The sequence below is a fragment of the Stegostoma tigrinum genome, chromosome 24, assembly GCF_030684315.1.
Source record: "Stegostoma tigrinum isolate sSteTig4 chromosome 24, sSteTig4.hap1, whole genome shotgun sequence".
NCBI classification, from domain to species: domain Eukaryota; kingdom Metazoa; phylum Chordata; class Chondrichthyes; order Orectolobiformes; family Stegostomatidae; genus Stegostoma; species Stegostoma tigrinum.
In genome coordinates, this window is record NC_081377.1 from 3,685,133 (window position 1) to 3,702,163 (window position 17,031).

General features: G+C 45.5%; 1 protein-coding gene across 13 annotated transcripts in view; it reads right to left on the reverse strand.

The window, feature by feature from the left end:
* The window catches only part of LOC125465044 (adhesion G protein-coupled receptor B2), a 687,705-nt gene that overhangs the window by 276,733 nt on the left and 393,941 nt on the right, over nt 1–17,031 (reverse strand). For all 13 annotated transcript variants that reach the window (XR_007250162.2, XM_059654252.1, XM_048558109.2 and 10 more), the window contains 2 exons: nt 16,137–16,205; nt 10,005–10,113 (listed from right to left, as the gene is read on the reverse strand). Coding sequence is in view for 12 of the 13 variants with exons in the window: in XM_059654252.1 (XP_059510235.1) it covers nt 10,005–10,113; nt 16,137–16,205 (178 nt within the window). In the remaining variant the exon portion in view is untranslated. The remainder of the gene's footprint in view (nt 1–10,004; nt 10,114–16,136; nt 16,206–17,031) is intronic.

Genomic DNA, 17,031 nt, shown 5'->3' on the forward strand with positions numbered 1-17,031 from the left:
CTCAAAATAAATGCTAACATTGCATTTGCCTTCCTAATTGTCAACTGCACCTGCATGTTAATCTTAACAGAATCCTGAACTAGGACTCTTAAATTCCTTTGTGATTCAGATTTTCGAAGCCTTTCCCCAGGGAGCAGTTGGAATGCAACCATCAGACAAAATAATCCTGGGTTGGGGAAGAGAATAAGTGACAAGTTTTACCATAGCTGTGAGCTCCGTACTGATTTTTATTAGAAACTATATCCTTACCAACAGTAATGGGAAGGTGGAAAGGGTAGAAAAGGACGAACAGTAAGAAAGGTCAGGAGAGTGAAAGAGAGGGCAAGAGAGGGGAGGGAGGAAGGCAGGACAGGTCATTTCAAATTGAAAGAAAAGGTGTGCAGTGCTGTAAAGATTTATATTGAGTCAGAGAATTGGATAGGTCTATGAAATAAGCAGGTGATGACTAAAAATACTTTAAAAAGAACTTAGAGTATTACAGTAAACTTACAAGAAATAAGAAACACATAACGGACAATATAACAATATAAAAGAATAATTCACCAACGATCCTTATATAGCACCTTCCAAACCCACAATCATTTACAACTGGTAGGAGGAGGGCAGCAGATACATGGGAACACCACCGACTTCAAGTTCCTGTCCAAGCAACTCGTCATCCAGACCTAGAAATATATTGCCATTCCTTCATTGTCGTCTGGTCAAGGCCCTGGAATTCCTTCCCTAAGGCCAACCTACAACATGTGGACTGCAGCGGTTCAAGAAGGCAGCTCATCACCACCTTCTCAAGGGTAAACATTAAAATGGCCAGTCAGTGACACTGGTATACCAATGTGTAAATTTAAAAAATGTACAAAAAGGAAGAAAATAGTTAAAACAAAGTTGGTCCCTTAGAAGACGAGACTGGGGAACCTGTCAATGAGAAACAAGGAAATGGCAGAGACTGCTAATAATCCTTTTTATCTCTTCAAGGTAGAAAACAAAAAACAAGCATCTGAAGAATAACAGAAAATCAAGTGGTACAAGGAAAAGACAGTTTAAAACCTCATGGAAACTCAAGAGGAATCATAGCTGACAAGTCCCCGAGACTTGACGGATTATTTGCAACGATCTCAAAAGAAATGTCTAAAGAGATAGTGAATGTTTGAATTTAAATCTTCGAAAATTCCTTAAATTCTGGAATAATCCTCCAGATCAGAAAACCACAAGTGCAACAACTCTGTTTAAGAAAGAAAGGAGGCAGAAAGATGCAAAATAGAGGCCAGTTAGCCTTATGTCTGTCATTGAAGAAATTTTATAACCCATTGTAAAAATGGTAGCAGCAGAATATTTAAAAATCACAGTATTATCAAGCAGAGTCAACATGCTGTTGTGAATAGCAAATCATGACAAATTTATTAAAACTTTTTCGACAATATAGCAAGTAAGACATGAAATGTATTTAGACTTCTGACAGGCATTTGATAAAGTGACATACACAATGTAAATATGTATGCTAAGATGTGAGTTTGCTCGCTGAGCTGGAAGGTTAGTTTTCAGACGTTTCGTCACTTTTTTATTTGAAAAAATATACTTTATTCATAGAATGTATAAAAAAAATTTATACACCTACCCAGTCATGCAAGCTGCTCCGGGTTACCCAGGGGGTACGTACACCAACTAAAGGCAAAAACAAAACAAAGAAAAAAAAAGCAAAGCAAAGAAAATACCCCAGCAGTCGTCTCGCCACACAGTCCCCGTTGGCCCCCTGACCAGTTGGGGAAGGCGCCAGTTGGGCCCAGTTACCAGATAGGGTCCTTTTTTCTATTCTGGACGAGGGGTTACATACGGTGGTCTTTCCCCACCGCGCCTCGGCGGCGGCTGCCCCAACCTTTAGCACGTCCCTCAGCACGTAGTCCTGGACCTTGGAGTGCGCCAGTCTGCAACACTTGGTCGGGGTCAGTTCTTTCAGCTGGCAGACCAGCAAGTTGCGGGCAGACCAAAGAGCGTCTTTCACCTCATTGATGGTCCTCCAGGTGCAGGTGATGTTGGTCTCAGTGTGCGTCCTGGGAAACAGCCCGTAGAGCACGGAGTCCGGTGTCACGGAGCTGCTCGGGACGAACCTCGACAAATACCACTGCATCCCCATCCAGACTTCCTGCGCATAGGCACACTCCAGAAGGAGGTGATCGACAGTCTCGTCCCCGCCTCAGCCGCCTCGAGGGCAGCGTGCGGTGGCGCAGAGATTCTGGGCGTGCATGAAGGATCTCACTGGCAGAGCCCCTCTCAACGCCAGCCAAGCAATGTCCTTGTGCTTGTTTGAAAGTTCTGGCGATGAGGCATTCTGCCAAATGACTTTGGCAGACTGCGTGGGGAACCACACAATGGGATCCACCCTCTCCTTGTCCCGAAGGGTCTCGAGGATACTACGTGCTGACCACTGCCTGACAGCCTTGTGGTCGAAGGTGTTTCCCTTCAAAAATTTCTCCATGAAGGACAGGTGGTACGGGACGGTCCAACTACTCGGAGCGTTCCGCAGCAACGAGGCCAGGCCCATCCTTCACAACACTGGGGACAGGCAGAACCTCAGTAAGTAGTGACACTTGGTGTTTGCATACTGAGGATCTACGCACAGCTTGTTGCAGCCGCACACAAAGGTAGCCATCAGGGTGACAGTGGCGTTCGGTATGCCCTTTCCCCCATTTTCCAGGTCTTTGTGCATGGTGTCCCTGCGGACCCGGTCCATCCTCGACCCCCAAATGAAGTGGAAGATGGCCTGGGTGACCGCAGCGGCGCAGATCCAGGGAATAGGCCAGGCCGGCGCCACATACAACAGTACCGAAAGCCCCTCGCACCTGACAACCAGGTTCTTACCCGCGATAGAGGGGGACCGGAGCGTCCACCTGCCCGGCTTCTGCTTCAGTTTGGTGATACGCGAGGCCAGTTCAAACAGGTCGCAGATGTCCAACAGCCTACTCACCGACCGACGATTGGTGCAGAAGACGGCGACATCATCCTCGTACAGGGAGATCTTGACCTGAAGGCCTCCGCTGCCTGGGATAGTCACGCCCTTCAGGCTCACGGCCTTCCTGATGGATGCGGCGAAGGGGTCCACACAGCACACGAACAAGGCAGGAGAGAGCGGGCAGCACTGCCTGACTCCAGATCTGACAGGAAAACTGTCTGATTCCCACCCATTGATCGAGACCGCGCTAACAATGTTGGTGTAGAGCAGCCGGATCCAATTGCGGATGCCCTCCCCAAACCCCAATTTGGAGAGGACGTCCCTCATGTAAGTTTGAGAGACGCTGCCGAAGGCCTTCTCCTGGTCCAGGCTGACGAGGCAGGTGTCCACCCGCCTGTCCTGCACGTAGGCGATCGTATCCCTGATGAGGGCGAGGCTCTCAGCGATCTTCCTGCCCAGCACAGCAAAGGTTTGGTCAGGGTGAATCATCGACTCCAGGACAGACCTGACCCGGTTGGCTATGACCTTGGCCAGGATTTTGTAGTCCACGTTCAATAGTGAAATGGGACGACAATTCTCAATTTCTTCCCTCTCCCCGTTCCTCTTGGAGAATGAGGGTGATGATGCCCTTCCTCATGGACTTGCACATTTCCCTAGCCCGAAGCGCACTATCATACACCTCCAGCAGGTCCTGGCCGACCAGGTTCCACAGAGCGGAATACAGCTCGACCGGTAAGCCATCGCTCCCGGGAGTCTTATTCCTCTCCAAGGACTTGAGGGCTCTGGTCAGCTCATCCAGGGATATCGGCCGGTCCAGCCACTCCCTCGTGTTGTCGTCTAAGAGCTCCGTGATAGATGACAGGAACAACTCAGAGGCCGTGCTGCCCGTGGGCTTCACGTTGTACAGTCTGGCATAGAAGGATCTGCTGATCCTCAAAATGTCGGGCCGAGACGGAGTCGCTGAGCCGTCGTCCTCCTTCAGCCAGCTAAGCACAGAGCTCTCTTTGTGCACGTTCTGAAAGAAGAAACGCGAGCACGTCTCGTCCTGCTCCATGGAGCGGACCCTGGACCGGAAGATTATCCTGGAAGCCTCCGCGGCGAACAGCGAGGCTTGCTGGCCCCTCACCTCGCTGAGGTCCTCCATGATATCGACCCCCATCAACTGCAGGACGAGGTTCTGCACCCTTTTCTGGAGTCGTGACAGCTTTCCCCGCCTCTCTCTTGCCTTCCAAACACCCTTGAGGACAAAGAACCTCTTGATGTTCTCCTTCACCATCTCCCACCAGTCGCCCGGAGACTCAAAGAGGGATTTCATGGTTCTCCAACCAGCGTACTCCCTCTTAAGCTCCTTGACGTTCTCTGGGGTCAACAGAGTCGTGGTGAGCTTCCATGTCCCCTTGCCGGCCTGCTGGTCGTCCTGTAAGTGACAGTCGGCCAGCAGGAGGCAGTGGTCAGAGAAGATAACCGGCTCGGTGCCGGTGGACCTGACCGAGAACGCCCGTGACACAAACAGGAAGTCTATCCTTGAGCGGATAGACCTGGCCGCGACCAGGTGTATCTCTGCTGCGCTCTGTCTGCTGGGGTGCTGAAGACGTCGAGCAGCTTGTTTAATTCTCCAGATTTTTAAAGTTTTTTGAGTAAGGCTGTGATTCGGTTCTCTAGTTCTGGGTCGGGTCTATTGCCACCTGTTGGTAAGTGTCGGTATCTGCAAGCAGTGCGTTTGCTTTCTCAATGTAGTCTGTTCGGTTTAAAATGACTGTCAAGCGTCCTTTGTCTGCAGGTAGGATAACGATGTTTTTATCTTTTTTGAGTCCTTTTAGGGCTTTCCTTTCTTGTGTATTGAGTGTGTTTTCTTCCTTTTTCCTGGACAAGCCAAACAGAGACATGCACGAGAATTCCTAGAAGCATGGCATTCCAGCCGGAACTCCATCAACAAACACATTGATTTGGAGCCAATCTACCATCCCCTGAGAAAAAGAACAGGAAATGACATCACCAACGCAGGAAATGACATCACCAACCCAAGGAAACCTAACCAGATAAATAGAAAGCGGGACATAACACCAGCGCTTCATTGGAGGCTCACTGATGATGTTACCTGGAATGGTGACGAAACGTCTGAAAACCAACTTTCCAGCTCAGCGAGCAAACTCACATCCAGAACCTCAAGCTGAGCTACAAATCTTCTCAAAACTCGCTATGTATGCTAAGAGTTAACCATGAGGCAAGTATCAGGCTGTGTTTATTGTGAATGCGACCACCCAGCAAAGAACACGAGTAATAGGCAGATGTTGCCTAACACAAATGGCAATGTAATGACATTTGGAAAAGATCGGGCAATGGCTGGTAGGGACAGACATGCCAACTCTTGGCTCCTCTTATCCCCTTTCTGCACTCAGCCTCATTCCTCTCCACTCCAGGTGTGGGCCATTCCACCTTCCATTGTCAGCCTTTGACCCACTCCCACATACACCCTGCCTCCACCTTGTTGGCCTCTTCTCAGTACATACACTGATGATGACTTCACCACACAGAACACTGTAATATCATTGGTATGTGCACGTGCTTCCTGTGGCCTATGCAGTAATGGTCACTGGCTATGTCCAAGCATGCATGGTGGCCATATTGCATTTTGGGCAATCACTCCAAAGAAATTTGTGTGGAAAGGGGACCAGTTGACTAACTGGAAACAGTATCACAGTGATTCAGAATATATGGGCAATTGTCCCCAGCATTGGAAAACATAACTAGAGGATTCGTAGGAATTGGAATTCAATGAACAGCCAACATTTATTGTCCTAATTACACCTGCTAAGATGATGATGAGGTTCCTTCTTGAATTGCTGCAGTCTATTTGATGCAATAAATATCGTGTTGTTAGGGAGGGTGTTTCAAGATTTTGACCCACTAATAGTGAAGGGCAGCAATATATATCTAAGTCAGGATGGTGAGTGACCTGGAGAGGAACCTGCAGGTAGTCATGTTTCCATGTTTCAGTTGCCTTTATCCTTCTAAATCATAATAGTCATGTACTTGTAAGATGCCGTCTAAAGAGGTCTTGATGAATTTCTGCAGTGCATCTCCTTTTTATTCATTTTTGTGGGATGTGGGAGTCTCTGGCTGGCCAGCATTTCTTGCCCATCCCTAGTTGCCCTTGAGAAGGTGGTGGTGATCTTACATTGGAGATGGAGGGTTTGTGGATGTGGTGCCAATCAGGTGACTATTTTGATCTAAATGGTGTCAAACTTCTCATGTATTCATAGAGCCGCACTCATCCAGGCAACTGGGAAGTATTCCATCACAGCCCTGTATTGAGCTTTCTATACGGTGGACAGGCTATGGATAATCAAGAGATGAGTTAGTCATTGCAGGATTTCTAACCTCTGAGCTGGTCTTGCAGTCACAGTATTTATGTGGCTCATCCAGTTCAGCTTCTGACCAAAATGCTGATATTGGTTGATGCAATGCCATTCAATTTAAGGGGCATGGGTTGGTTCTCTCCTGCTGGAGTTGGTCATTGCTTGGTGCTTGTTTGGGATTAACATTACTTGCCACCAATTATGCCAAGTCTTGGATATTGTCCAGGTCTTGTTGCATTTGGACAAGACTATCTCATTATCTGAGGAGTTTTTTGAGATGGCGCTGAATATTGTGTAATCGTCAGTGACATCCCGCTTATGACTGTATAATGCAGCGACGGTCATTGATGAAGATGTTTGGGCCTCAGACTCTATACTGAGAAATTCCTGCAGAATTGTCCTGGAATTGTATGAATTCACCTCCAATATCCTCAGTCATCTTCCCTTGTCTTCGGTCTAACTTCCACCAGCAGTGATTTTCCCCTTATTCCAATTGACTAGTTTTGCAAGGACTGTACAAAACTCTGGTACGGCCGCACTTGGAGTATTGCGTACAGATCTGGTCACCACATTATAAGAAGGATGTGGAAGCTTTGGAAAGGGTGCAGAGGAGATTTACTAGGGTGTTGCCTGGTATGGAGGGAAGGTCTTACAAGGAAAGGCTGAGGGACTTGAGGCTGTTTTCATTCGAAAGAAGGTTGAGAGGTGACTTAATTGAAACATATAAAATAATCAGAGGGTTAGATAGGGTGGATAGGGAGAGCCTTTTTCCTAGGATGGTGACGGTGAGCAAGAGGGGGCATAGCTTTAAATTGAGGGGTGAAAGATATAGGACAGATGTCAGAGGTAGTTTCTTTACTCAGAGAGTAGTAAGGGAAAGGAACACTTTGCCTGCAACGGTAGTAGATTCGCCAACTTTAAATACATTTAAGTCGTCATTGGATAAGACTATGGACGTACATGGAATAGTGTAGGTTAGATGGGCTTGAGATCGGTATGACAGGTCGACACAACATCGAGGGCCGAAGGGCCTGTACTGTGCTGTAATGTTCTATGTTCTATGTCTTGATACTACATTTGGTGAAGTGTAGCATGATGTCTAAGATATCACCATCATCTTCACCACCTTCTGGAGTTCAGCTTTTTTGCCCATGTTTGAATGAAGGTTACAATAAAGTCAGAAACTATGTGGCCTTGGTGGGACACAAATGAGAGTCAGGAAACAAATTATTGCTAAAGCACTGCTTGGTAGCACTGCTCATGGCCCATTCCATCACTCTACTGTTCATCAAGGTTAGATTAATGAAGTGTTAACTGGCTGGGTAGTATTCGTCCAACTTTTTGTCTACATGACATACCTGGGCAATTTTTTCATTGCTGGTTATAAAGTGACTGGAGGCATGGCAAGTTCTGGAGCACTATTGCTGGAATATTGTCAGGGGGCCCGTTAACTTTACAATATTCAGTGCTTTCAACCATTTCTCGATATCATATGGAATGAATTGAATTGGTTTAAGCCTAGCATCTATGATGCTTTGGATCCTTGGAAGAAGGTGAGATGGATTAACTACTCAGCACTTCTGGCTGAAGGTTGCTGCAAATGACAATGTTGTTTGGGAAGGACTTACAGGATTTTTGACCCACTGACACAGAAGGAAGGGCGAGATATTTCCAAGTAAAGGTGGTGGGTGGCTAGGAGAGGATCTTGCAGATGGTAATGTTCCCATGTATCTGCTGCCCTTATCCTTGAGGATGGAAATGGTCATTGGTTTAGAAAGTTCAATCTTAAGGGCGCCTGGTGAATTTCTGCAGTGCATCTTGTACATGATACTTATTGCTGCTACTGAGCTTTGATAATGGATGGACATTTGTGGATGCAGCGATAACTGGAAACCATATGATCCATCAGACAAGATGGGGGCAGTGGACGGTATTCAGCAGGGTTTTTTTTGCCATTTTTGACTTAATGCCATGAAACTTCAATCAGAATGCAATCAATGTCAAGGAAACAATTTGCTCCTCACAGTATATCATGGTGTTGCCACCTTTGCTCTGTTTGTCCTGTCAGTGGTACATCAAAGGTGACATTATCTGTAAGGTACAATTCTGTGAGTAAAGCTATCATAACATTCCTTTCAGTGTGAAAGCAGGTAATTCAGCCCATCAGGTCCACACTGATCCTCCAACGAGCATCCCACCTAGACCCACTTACCCCACCCTGCAACGCTGCATTTCCCATGGCTAACGCACCTGGCCTGCACATCTTTTGACACTATGGGGCAATTTAGCACGGCCAATCCACCTAACTTGCACATCTTTGGACTGTGTGAGGAAACCAGAGCACCCAAGCAGACACGGGCAGAACGTGCTAACTCCAGACAGACAATCATTTGCGATTGAAACAAACCTGGGCCCCTGGTGCTGCGAGGCAGCAGTGCTAACTATTCAGACATTGTGGCGCCTCTGACTATGTCAGGTTTGTTACTTGATTAATCTGTTAGACAGTCCTCCCAATTTTGGCACCCGCCCCACATATTGATAAGGGAGACCTTCCGAATCAACAGGGCTTAATTTGCATTTGTGGTTTCCTACGTCTGGATTAGTGCTGGTGCTCTATCTGGTTTCGTTCCTTAAAGGCTTCTTAGCCGATTCAATACGAGTGAGAAGCCTTTGAAGCTAGTTAAGCAATAGCTGAGATGGAGTGAGTGTAACGGTGCTGCGAATATGGGGCGGCAGACAGAAAACTTACAGAATGCAGAGATAATTATCCTTCTTACAGGATTGTAGATTCTTTTACCCTGGAGACTGCACTGACCCAGGTATTTATTTCCACCCAGGCTGGCCGCTTCTGATGACATGGTCTCCTTTGGAAGTCTGGGTGATAGGGCTCTGCCCTTCTGTTGACCATCTCCTCTGCCAGGATCCCTAAGTCCTTGTCAGGGAAGAGGGTGCCCTTTCTGAGTCATTTTCTCAGTTGAGGTGTGAAACAGCAGAGTGTGATGGCGAGTTCCTGATTTTCAGCATCTCAAGTGTTGCGTGAATTCCATAATTTTGCGACAGTAGCAAGCACTTCCACCTAGCCTGTCATATGGTTGCATAAATGGATGCTGTAGAAGTCGGTTGTATAATTAATAGCTGAAGAGTAAGCGAGCGTGCGAAAAAAGTTGACAGGATGGGGCTATGGGAGTGGTAAATTCAGTTTCATCATGCAAAGTCTCCCTTTTTAACCAGAGGTCTCTTTTATAGCCCGCCTGTACCTTTTATATCGTCAGCTGACTGCACATACCTCCAGTAAAACGCTGCCCCAACTGCTTAATAAAGTATGTTTTGCATACACATGGCTGACACTTGAAATTTTAATTACAATCATATGGGAAAGGTCAAAAACAGAGAGCCAAATCGTGTTGATTTAAACGTGGAACAATGTTCACAAAATCCCAGTCTGTAACTGAAACCAGCGTAATCTCAATTCAAAATCGGTATTCATGGCTGAACTGATTAGAATGGTCCAAACTCATTCCAAGACAATTCCTGGTTGTAAATTGTTCAGTATTTGGAAGAGTATCACAATCTCAGCCAAAGAATTATTAGCAATTGTCCATTTTCTCTGAGAAAATCACAGTAGCCTAAAAGTTACATCTACATTCCAATTTATTTCAATGCCACAGATAAAACAAATTACTTATAATTTCTGAACTTACCAAGGTTATCTGTCACAATAAGGGCACTCTGAAACACCTTTAACCCATGACCCACAATGTGGATAAAATCTTCAACTACTCGCATCAAGTAGATCGATCCAGGTGCAACCTTTACGAAATCAATCAACATTACTGCATTAACAGTATTACTGCTATTAAATCCAGAATAAACTTCAATTGAGAAAAATCTTATTTCAATTACAACAATTAATCTAGCATAATTAATCATTCAGGGGTTTGGAATTGTAAGCAATTGTAATCCAGGACTAGAACTTGAATTCAAATGCAGAACTTAGGTCAAATATTTAATTAAATTAATTACTAGCAGTACATTTTGTATTTAATTGATGAAGAACATAAAATTTGCATTAGTGTTGCTTCCCATTCTGGAATGGATACAACTTCACAGGAATTCAGAAGTCTTATGCCTAAACTACTGGTTTCATAAATACTGAAATTTAAATTTCTCAATCTTATGTTCAAATCTTCCCTCTCCTAACCTCTAAACTTTTCCAGCCCTATGAACCTCAGAGAATTCTGCGTTCCTCCAATTCTGACTGCTTGAATAACCCAGATTTCCTTCATCCAATTATTAGCATCCATGGCTTCAGCAGTCTATGCCCCATGTTTTTCCACAATATCTTCATCTATACTTCCAATGTACAACTTCAAAAGGACGTTGACAATTTGGCAGAGTGGGCAGATAGGTGGCAGATGAATGCGGAAAACAGTGTGGTGATACATTTTGATACAAAGAACATGGAGAGAATGTAACAAATAAAGAATACTGCACTAAAGGATGCGCAGAAACAGAAAGACCTGAGTGCATATGTTTATAAGTTATTATAAGTGGTGGGATAAATACAGAAATTTGTTAAGAAAAACACTATTCTGGCTTCATTATTAGGGGCATAGAGGTCATTCTGAACACATACAGGACACTGGTTAGACTACAGCTGAGGTATTTTATACATTTCAGGGTGCCACACTTTAGGAAGCATGTGAATGCACTGGAAAGAATGCAGAAGAAGTTTGCAAGAATGTTGAAGAGGGGAGAAATATCCAAACAGATTGGAGAAGGAACTGTTTTCTTTGGAGAAGAGAGGGCTGAGGGGAGATTTCATGGCAATTTTCAAAATCATGAGAGGTCTGGACTGAGTGGATAGGGAGAAAATTTTCTGGCTCATAAGAAGATCACGAACCAGCGGGTGTAGCTTTAAAGTGTTTTGCAAAACAAGGAAATGTAGGTGAGAAAAAAACTTCTTTCCCCGCAGTGATTGGTTCAGGTTGGAATTTATTGCCTGGAAGTGCAATGGAGGCAGATTCAATTGAGATATTCAAGAAGACATCAAATAATTATTTAAATAGAAACAATAAACAAGTTTGTGTGGAAAAGGTAGGAGTTTGGCTCTAAGTGCCATTGTAGACAGGATGGACCAAATGGCCTCCTCTTGAAATCAGAGAATATAAAGATTATAGGTTCTATGGACTACTCCTGAATTTTCACTTCTACTGGGAACTTCTTGGGCCCTGTTCTGGAACTGTTGAATCGAAGAATATGTTGAAATAAATGTAATGTCAAATGGAATTGGATGCAGTTGTACTTCACTAAAAATCAACTTTAATTACTCTGAGATAATAAAATGTGAGGCTGGACGAACACAGCAGGCCAAGCAGCATCTCAGGAGCACAAAAGCTGACGTTTCGGGCCTAGACCCTTCATCAGAGAGGGGGATGGGGGGAGGGAACTGGAATAAATAGGGAGAGAGGGGGAGGCGGACCGAAGATGGAGAGTAAAGAAGATAGGTGGAGAGAGTGTAGGTGGGGAGGTAGGGAGGGGATAGGTCAGTCCAGGGAAGACGGACAGGTCAAGGAGGTGGGATGAGGTTAGTAGGTAGCGGGGGGTGCGGCTTGGGGTGGGAGGAAGGGATGGGTGAGAGGAAGAACCGGTTAGGGAGGCAGAGACAGGTTGGACTGGTTTTGGGATGCAATGGGTGGGGGGGAAGAGCTGGGCTGGTTGTGTGGTGCAGTGGGGGGAGGGGACGAACTGGGCTGGTTGAGGGATGCAGTCGGGGAAGGGGAGATTTTGAAGCTGGTGAAGTCCACATTGATACCATATGGCTGCAGGGTTCCCAGGCGGAATATGAGTTGCTGTTCCTGCAACCTTCGGGTGGCATCATTGTGGCAGTGCAGGAGGCCCATGATGGACATGTCATCAAGAGAATGGGAGTGACTCCTCCCACTTCCTACAGACTAAGGGGGTGGCCATGGGCACCCGCATGGGCCCCAGCTATGCCTGCCTCTTTGTAGGTTACGTGGAACAGTCCCTCTTCCGCACCTACACAGGCCCCAAACCCCACCTCTTCCTCCGGTACATTGATGGCTGTATCGGCGCCGCCTCTTGCTCCCCAGAGGAGCTCGAACAGTTCATCCACTTCACCAACACCTTCCACCCCAACCTTCAGTTCACCTGGGCCATCTCCAGCACATCCCTCACCTTCCTGGACCTCTCAGTCTCCATCTCAGGCAACCAGCTTGTAACTGATGTCCATTTCAAGCCCACCGACTCCCACAGCTACCTAGAATACACCTCCTCCCACCCACCCTCCTGCACAAATTCCATCCCCTATTCCCAATTCCTCCGCCTCCGCCGCATCTGCTCCCACGACAAGACATTCCACTCCCGCACATCCCAGATGTCCAAGTTCTTTAAGGACCGCAACTTTCCCCCCACGGTGATCGAGAACGCCCTTGACCGCGTCTCCCGCATTTCCCGCGACACATCCCTCACACCCCGCCCCCGCCACAACCGCCCCAAAAGGATCCCCCTCGTTCTCACACACCACCCTACCAACCTCCGGATACAACGCATTATCCTCCGACACTTCCGCCATTTACAATCCGACCCCACCACCCAAGACATTTTTCCATCCCCTCCCCTGTCTGCTTTCCGGAGAGACCACTCTCTCCGTGACTCCCTTGTTCGCTCCACACTGCCCTCCAACCCCACCACACCCGGCACCTTCCCCTGCAACCGCAGGAAATGCTACACTTGTCCCCACACCTCCTCCCTCACCCCCATCCCAGGCCCCAAGATGACATTCCACATCAAGCAGAGGTTCACCTGCACATCTGCCAATGTGGTATACTGCATCCACTGTACCCGGTGCGGCTTCCTCTACATTGGGGAAACCAAGCGGAGGCTTGGGGACCACTTTGCAGAACACCTCCGCTCAGTTCGCAAAAAACAACTGCACCTCCCAGTCGCAAACCATTTCCACTCCCCCTCCCATTCTCTTGATGACATGTCCATCATGGGCCTCCTGCACTGCCACAATGATGCCACCCGAAGGTTGCAGGAACAGCAACTCATATTCCGCCTGGGAACCCTGCAGCCATATGGTATCAATGTGGACTTCACCAGCTTCAAAATCTCCCCTTCCCCGACTGCATCCCTCAACCAGCCCAGTTCGTCCCCTCCCCCCACTGCACCACACAACCAGCCCAGCTCTTCCCCCCCACCCATTGCATCCCAAAACCAGTCCAACCTGTCTCTGCCTCCCTAACCGGTTCTTCCTCTCACCCATCCCTTCCTCCCACCCCAAGCCGCACCCCCCGCTACCTACTAACCTCATCCCACCTCCTTGACCTGTCCGTCTTCCCTGGACTGACCTATCCCCTCCCTACCTCCCCACCTACACTCTCTCCACCTATCTTCTTTACTCTCCATCTTCGGTCCGCCTCCCCCTCTCTCCCTATTTATTCCAGTTCCCTCCCCCCATCCCCCTCTCTGATGAAGGGTCTAGGCCCGAAACGTCAGCTTTTGTGCTCCTGAGATGCTGCTTGGCCTGCTGTGTTCGTCCAGCCTCACATTTTATTATCTTGGAATCTCCAGCATCTGCAGTTCCCATCATCTTTAATTACTCTGATCAACTTCATTTAATTTTCACTACCCAACTAACCACAGCACATCTTTGGCTGACTTGATAATGGGCTCAAATGCAAGGCACATGTATAAATATCATAAGCAGGTTCTGGGAGCTGTAGACAGATGTGAACTAGAAATGATACTCGTACAAAATGACGAATGTTTATTCATTACTTTACTCTTTATACCAATGCATGGTTGAGCTGGACTTCACTATAGTCATCTTACATCAGGCTCATGTGATCTGACATCATTGATGATCAGTCTAGCTGTAGGGATTATAATGAGGTTGGCCAGTTGGATCTCATTGAGTATGGGTTCTGAGATTGATCAGTTAATCTGGGCCAAGCAGGGAGTCCTGGCTGACAATATAAATAGGAGTCTCAGAGATTCTCCTCACTCTATGGACTGGCTGTGACCTAGCTAATCAGTGTCCAAGTACTGCGCATGTGCAAATAAAGGGTGTCTTGGTGTCTGGCCTCTGTGGCTTTATTTCACTAGCTATTAACATAAAACTATTAACTCCATATACTGTAGCATGGAGACTGAATTCCCATTCTTCTGATTCAGAATGGAGTCAAACCGACTTGCAAATTTACTTTATTAGAGGAGGATTCCATCTAATCATGCTTCTTAATTTTTTTATTTGAGAAAACAACAATGTTAACTTTAATATAAGGGTGAGGTGGTGGTGCAGTTAAACTGTCACTGGGCTAGTAATCCAGAGACCCATGCTAATATTCTGGTTACATGGATTTGAATTACACCATTGCAGTAAACGGTGAAATTTGACTTCAATAAAATATGGGTTTAAAAACTAGCCTAATTCAATGACTGACGACTGCCATTTTTAAAAAAAAATGGTTCACTAATGTCTTTCAGGAAAGGAAATCTGCTATTCTTACCTGGTCTGGCCTACATGTGGCTTGAGAACCATAGCTATGTGGCTGACTCATAACTGCCCTTTGGAATGGACTAAAAAACTGTTCAGTTTAAGGGTATCTAGGGCTGAGCATCAAATGCTCATTTTGCCAGTGATGCACACATACTATTCAAGAATTTTTAAAAAATGGTCAGTCTAATCTCAGAGGTTGGACTCTCATTTCAAAGTATAGGGCAATGAGATCAGTGTCCACTCCAACGACTTCAGCACATAACACTTAAGTACAAAATTAAGGGAATGGAGTCCTCTTCGAGATGCTGCTTTAACTGTTATGGTGAAGTGAAATCCTATCTGCTGCCTTGGATGAATGGAAAGGATCCTGAGGGTCTATATGAAAAAGAGCAGGCATGGTATCCTGGCCTACATGTATCCAATCTATTTTCTTGTAACCACAACTGGGCATCAAAATATTTCATTGGCCAAAGTGTTTTTTATGATATCATGAAATCTTTAAGGGGCTCTGTAATTACAGGTTTCATCTTTTTACAATGCTGCGTATCTCAATTTTCAAGATATTTGACAAGTTTTCATATCAGTAGTTTGAGAATTGGCTCAAAATGAATAAAGCTGTAGGAAAACAAAATAAACATGTATTTTACACAATTAGTGTGATAACAGCTGAGAATGTTGAAAGAGACCAATGAACCAGAATAAGCTTGATGTTCAGCATCTCCACTGTTTGCAGAATAATGATTAATGAAGTTAACAGCATAAAGCCATCTCTGTATACAAGTCAGGTCATGTCCTCATCCACTTACACAATGCTTCGCTCAGACTATGGATTGGGTAATCTTGTTGTCAGAAAACAAAGTGGAGGCAGTGAAGAGAATAATAACTTGTGTCTAAAGTTATGAAGGAGGCTAGAGAAACTAGATCTCGGTCACGTGACAGTGTCAGAATGAGACCTCAGCTATTTTAACTCATGGACCCCATTACCAGATGAAAATGCCTATGAAGCCTGCAGGAGTGAGTCGAATCTCACATATGAGGAAGTTAGCATTGACAATTCAAAGAAATGATCATTGGCTCTAGATAAGTCATTGGAGGAGTTCTAATAGATAATTCGGTGGAAACTGGTACTGCTTATAGATAAACATTATATAAGCTTATAATTTAATATAGAGGTTCCCAGAATTGTTCAGCTGACTGTGACAATGTTTAAACCCCATTTTAATGCAAACAATAGCAACTTGATTGCAAACAGCAGCAAGTTATGAACAATCCCCAAGTAATTACTGTTGCATAGAAAGGAATTACTTACCTGAAGTGCATCTTCCCATTTTGCTCTGTTGTCTGCTTCAAGCATGTAGCTGACAATCTGAAAGAACTTCTGGGTGAATTAAAAAAAAGACATGACGTAATTCCTTCATTTCTTCCCATCTCATTTTGAAAATTACTTATTTTCTAATTTGGGGTGTTCATGGATTTAGGTTTCAGAATATGATCTGAAGAACAGAAAAATCTGCAGTTTCTTGGAGACTTTAAGCGTTTTCATTATTTAATGCCTAATATCCAGGGTGATAGTTCATTGTGAGTTACATGATGATACGTTCAACATGCAGCTCAAATAATTTTATAAACTGTGAATGAAGATGCAACGGGTTATGGATTTCAGTTGATCCAAGAGAACAAAGAGATGGCAAATGGCTAAAATTTTGGCAAAGATCTGTAGCTCGGGTTGTGGGTGAGGTTATTGACTTGCTCATTGAGCTGGCTTGTTCTCGTTCAGGCATTTCGTCACCATGCCAGCTGACATCATCAGTGGACCCTCCGGTGAAGCGTCATTATTCTACCCCATTTGGAAGTTGTACCGTCTGGTCTGATATGGTGAGTAGTGTCATTTCTTGTTTTGATTTGTATGGGGTTGCCTCGGGGGTCCAATTCTATATGTTTATTAATTGCATTATGGGTGGACAATCATGCCTCTAGGAGAGGCATGGTTCTCCATCCATAATGCAATCAACAAATATATAAAATTGGACCCCCTAGACAAACCCATACAGATCAAAACCGGAAATGACACCACTCACCATAACAGGCCAAACGGTATAAATTCCAAGTGGAGTAGAATAACATCATTTCGATTGACTTGACTGAAATTGATTTGACTTACTGGCTTGAGGTTATTTCCTCATCATTTTCTTTTCCAGTGCCAT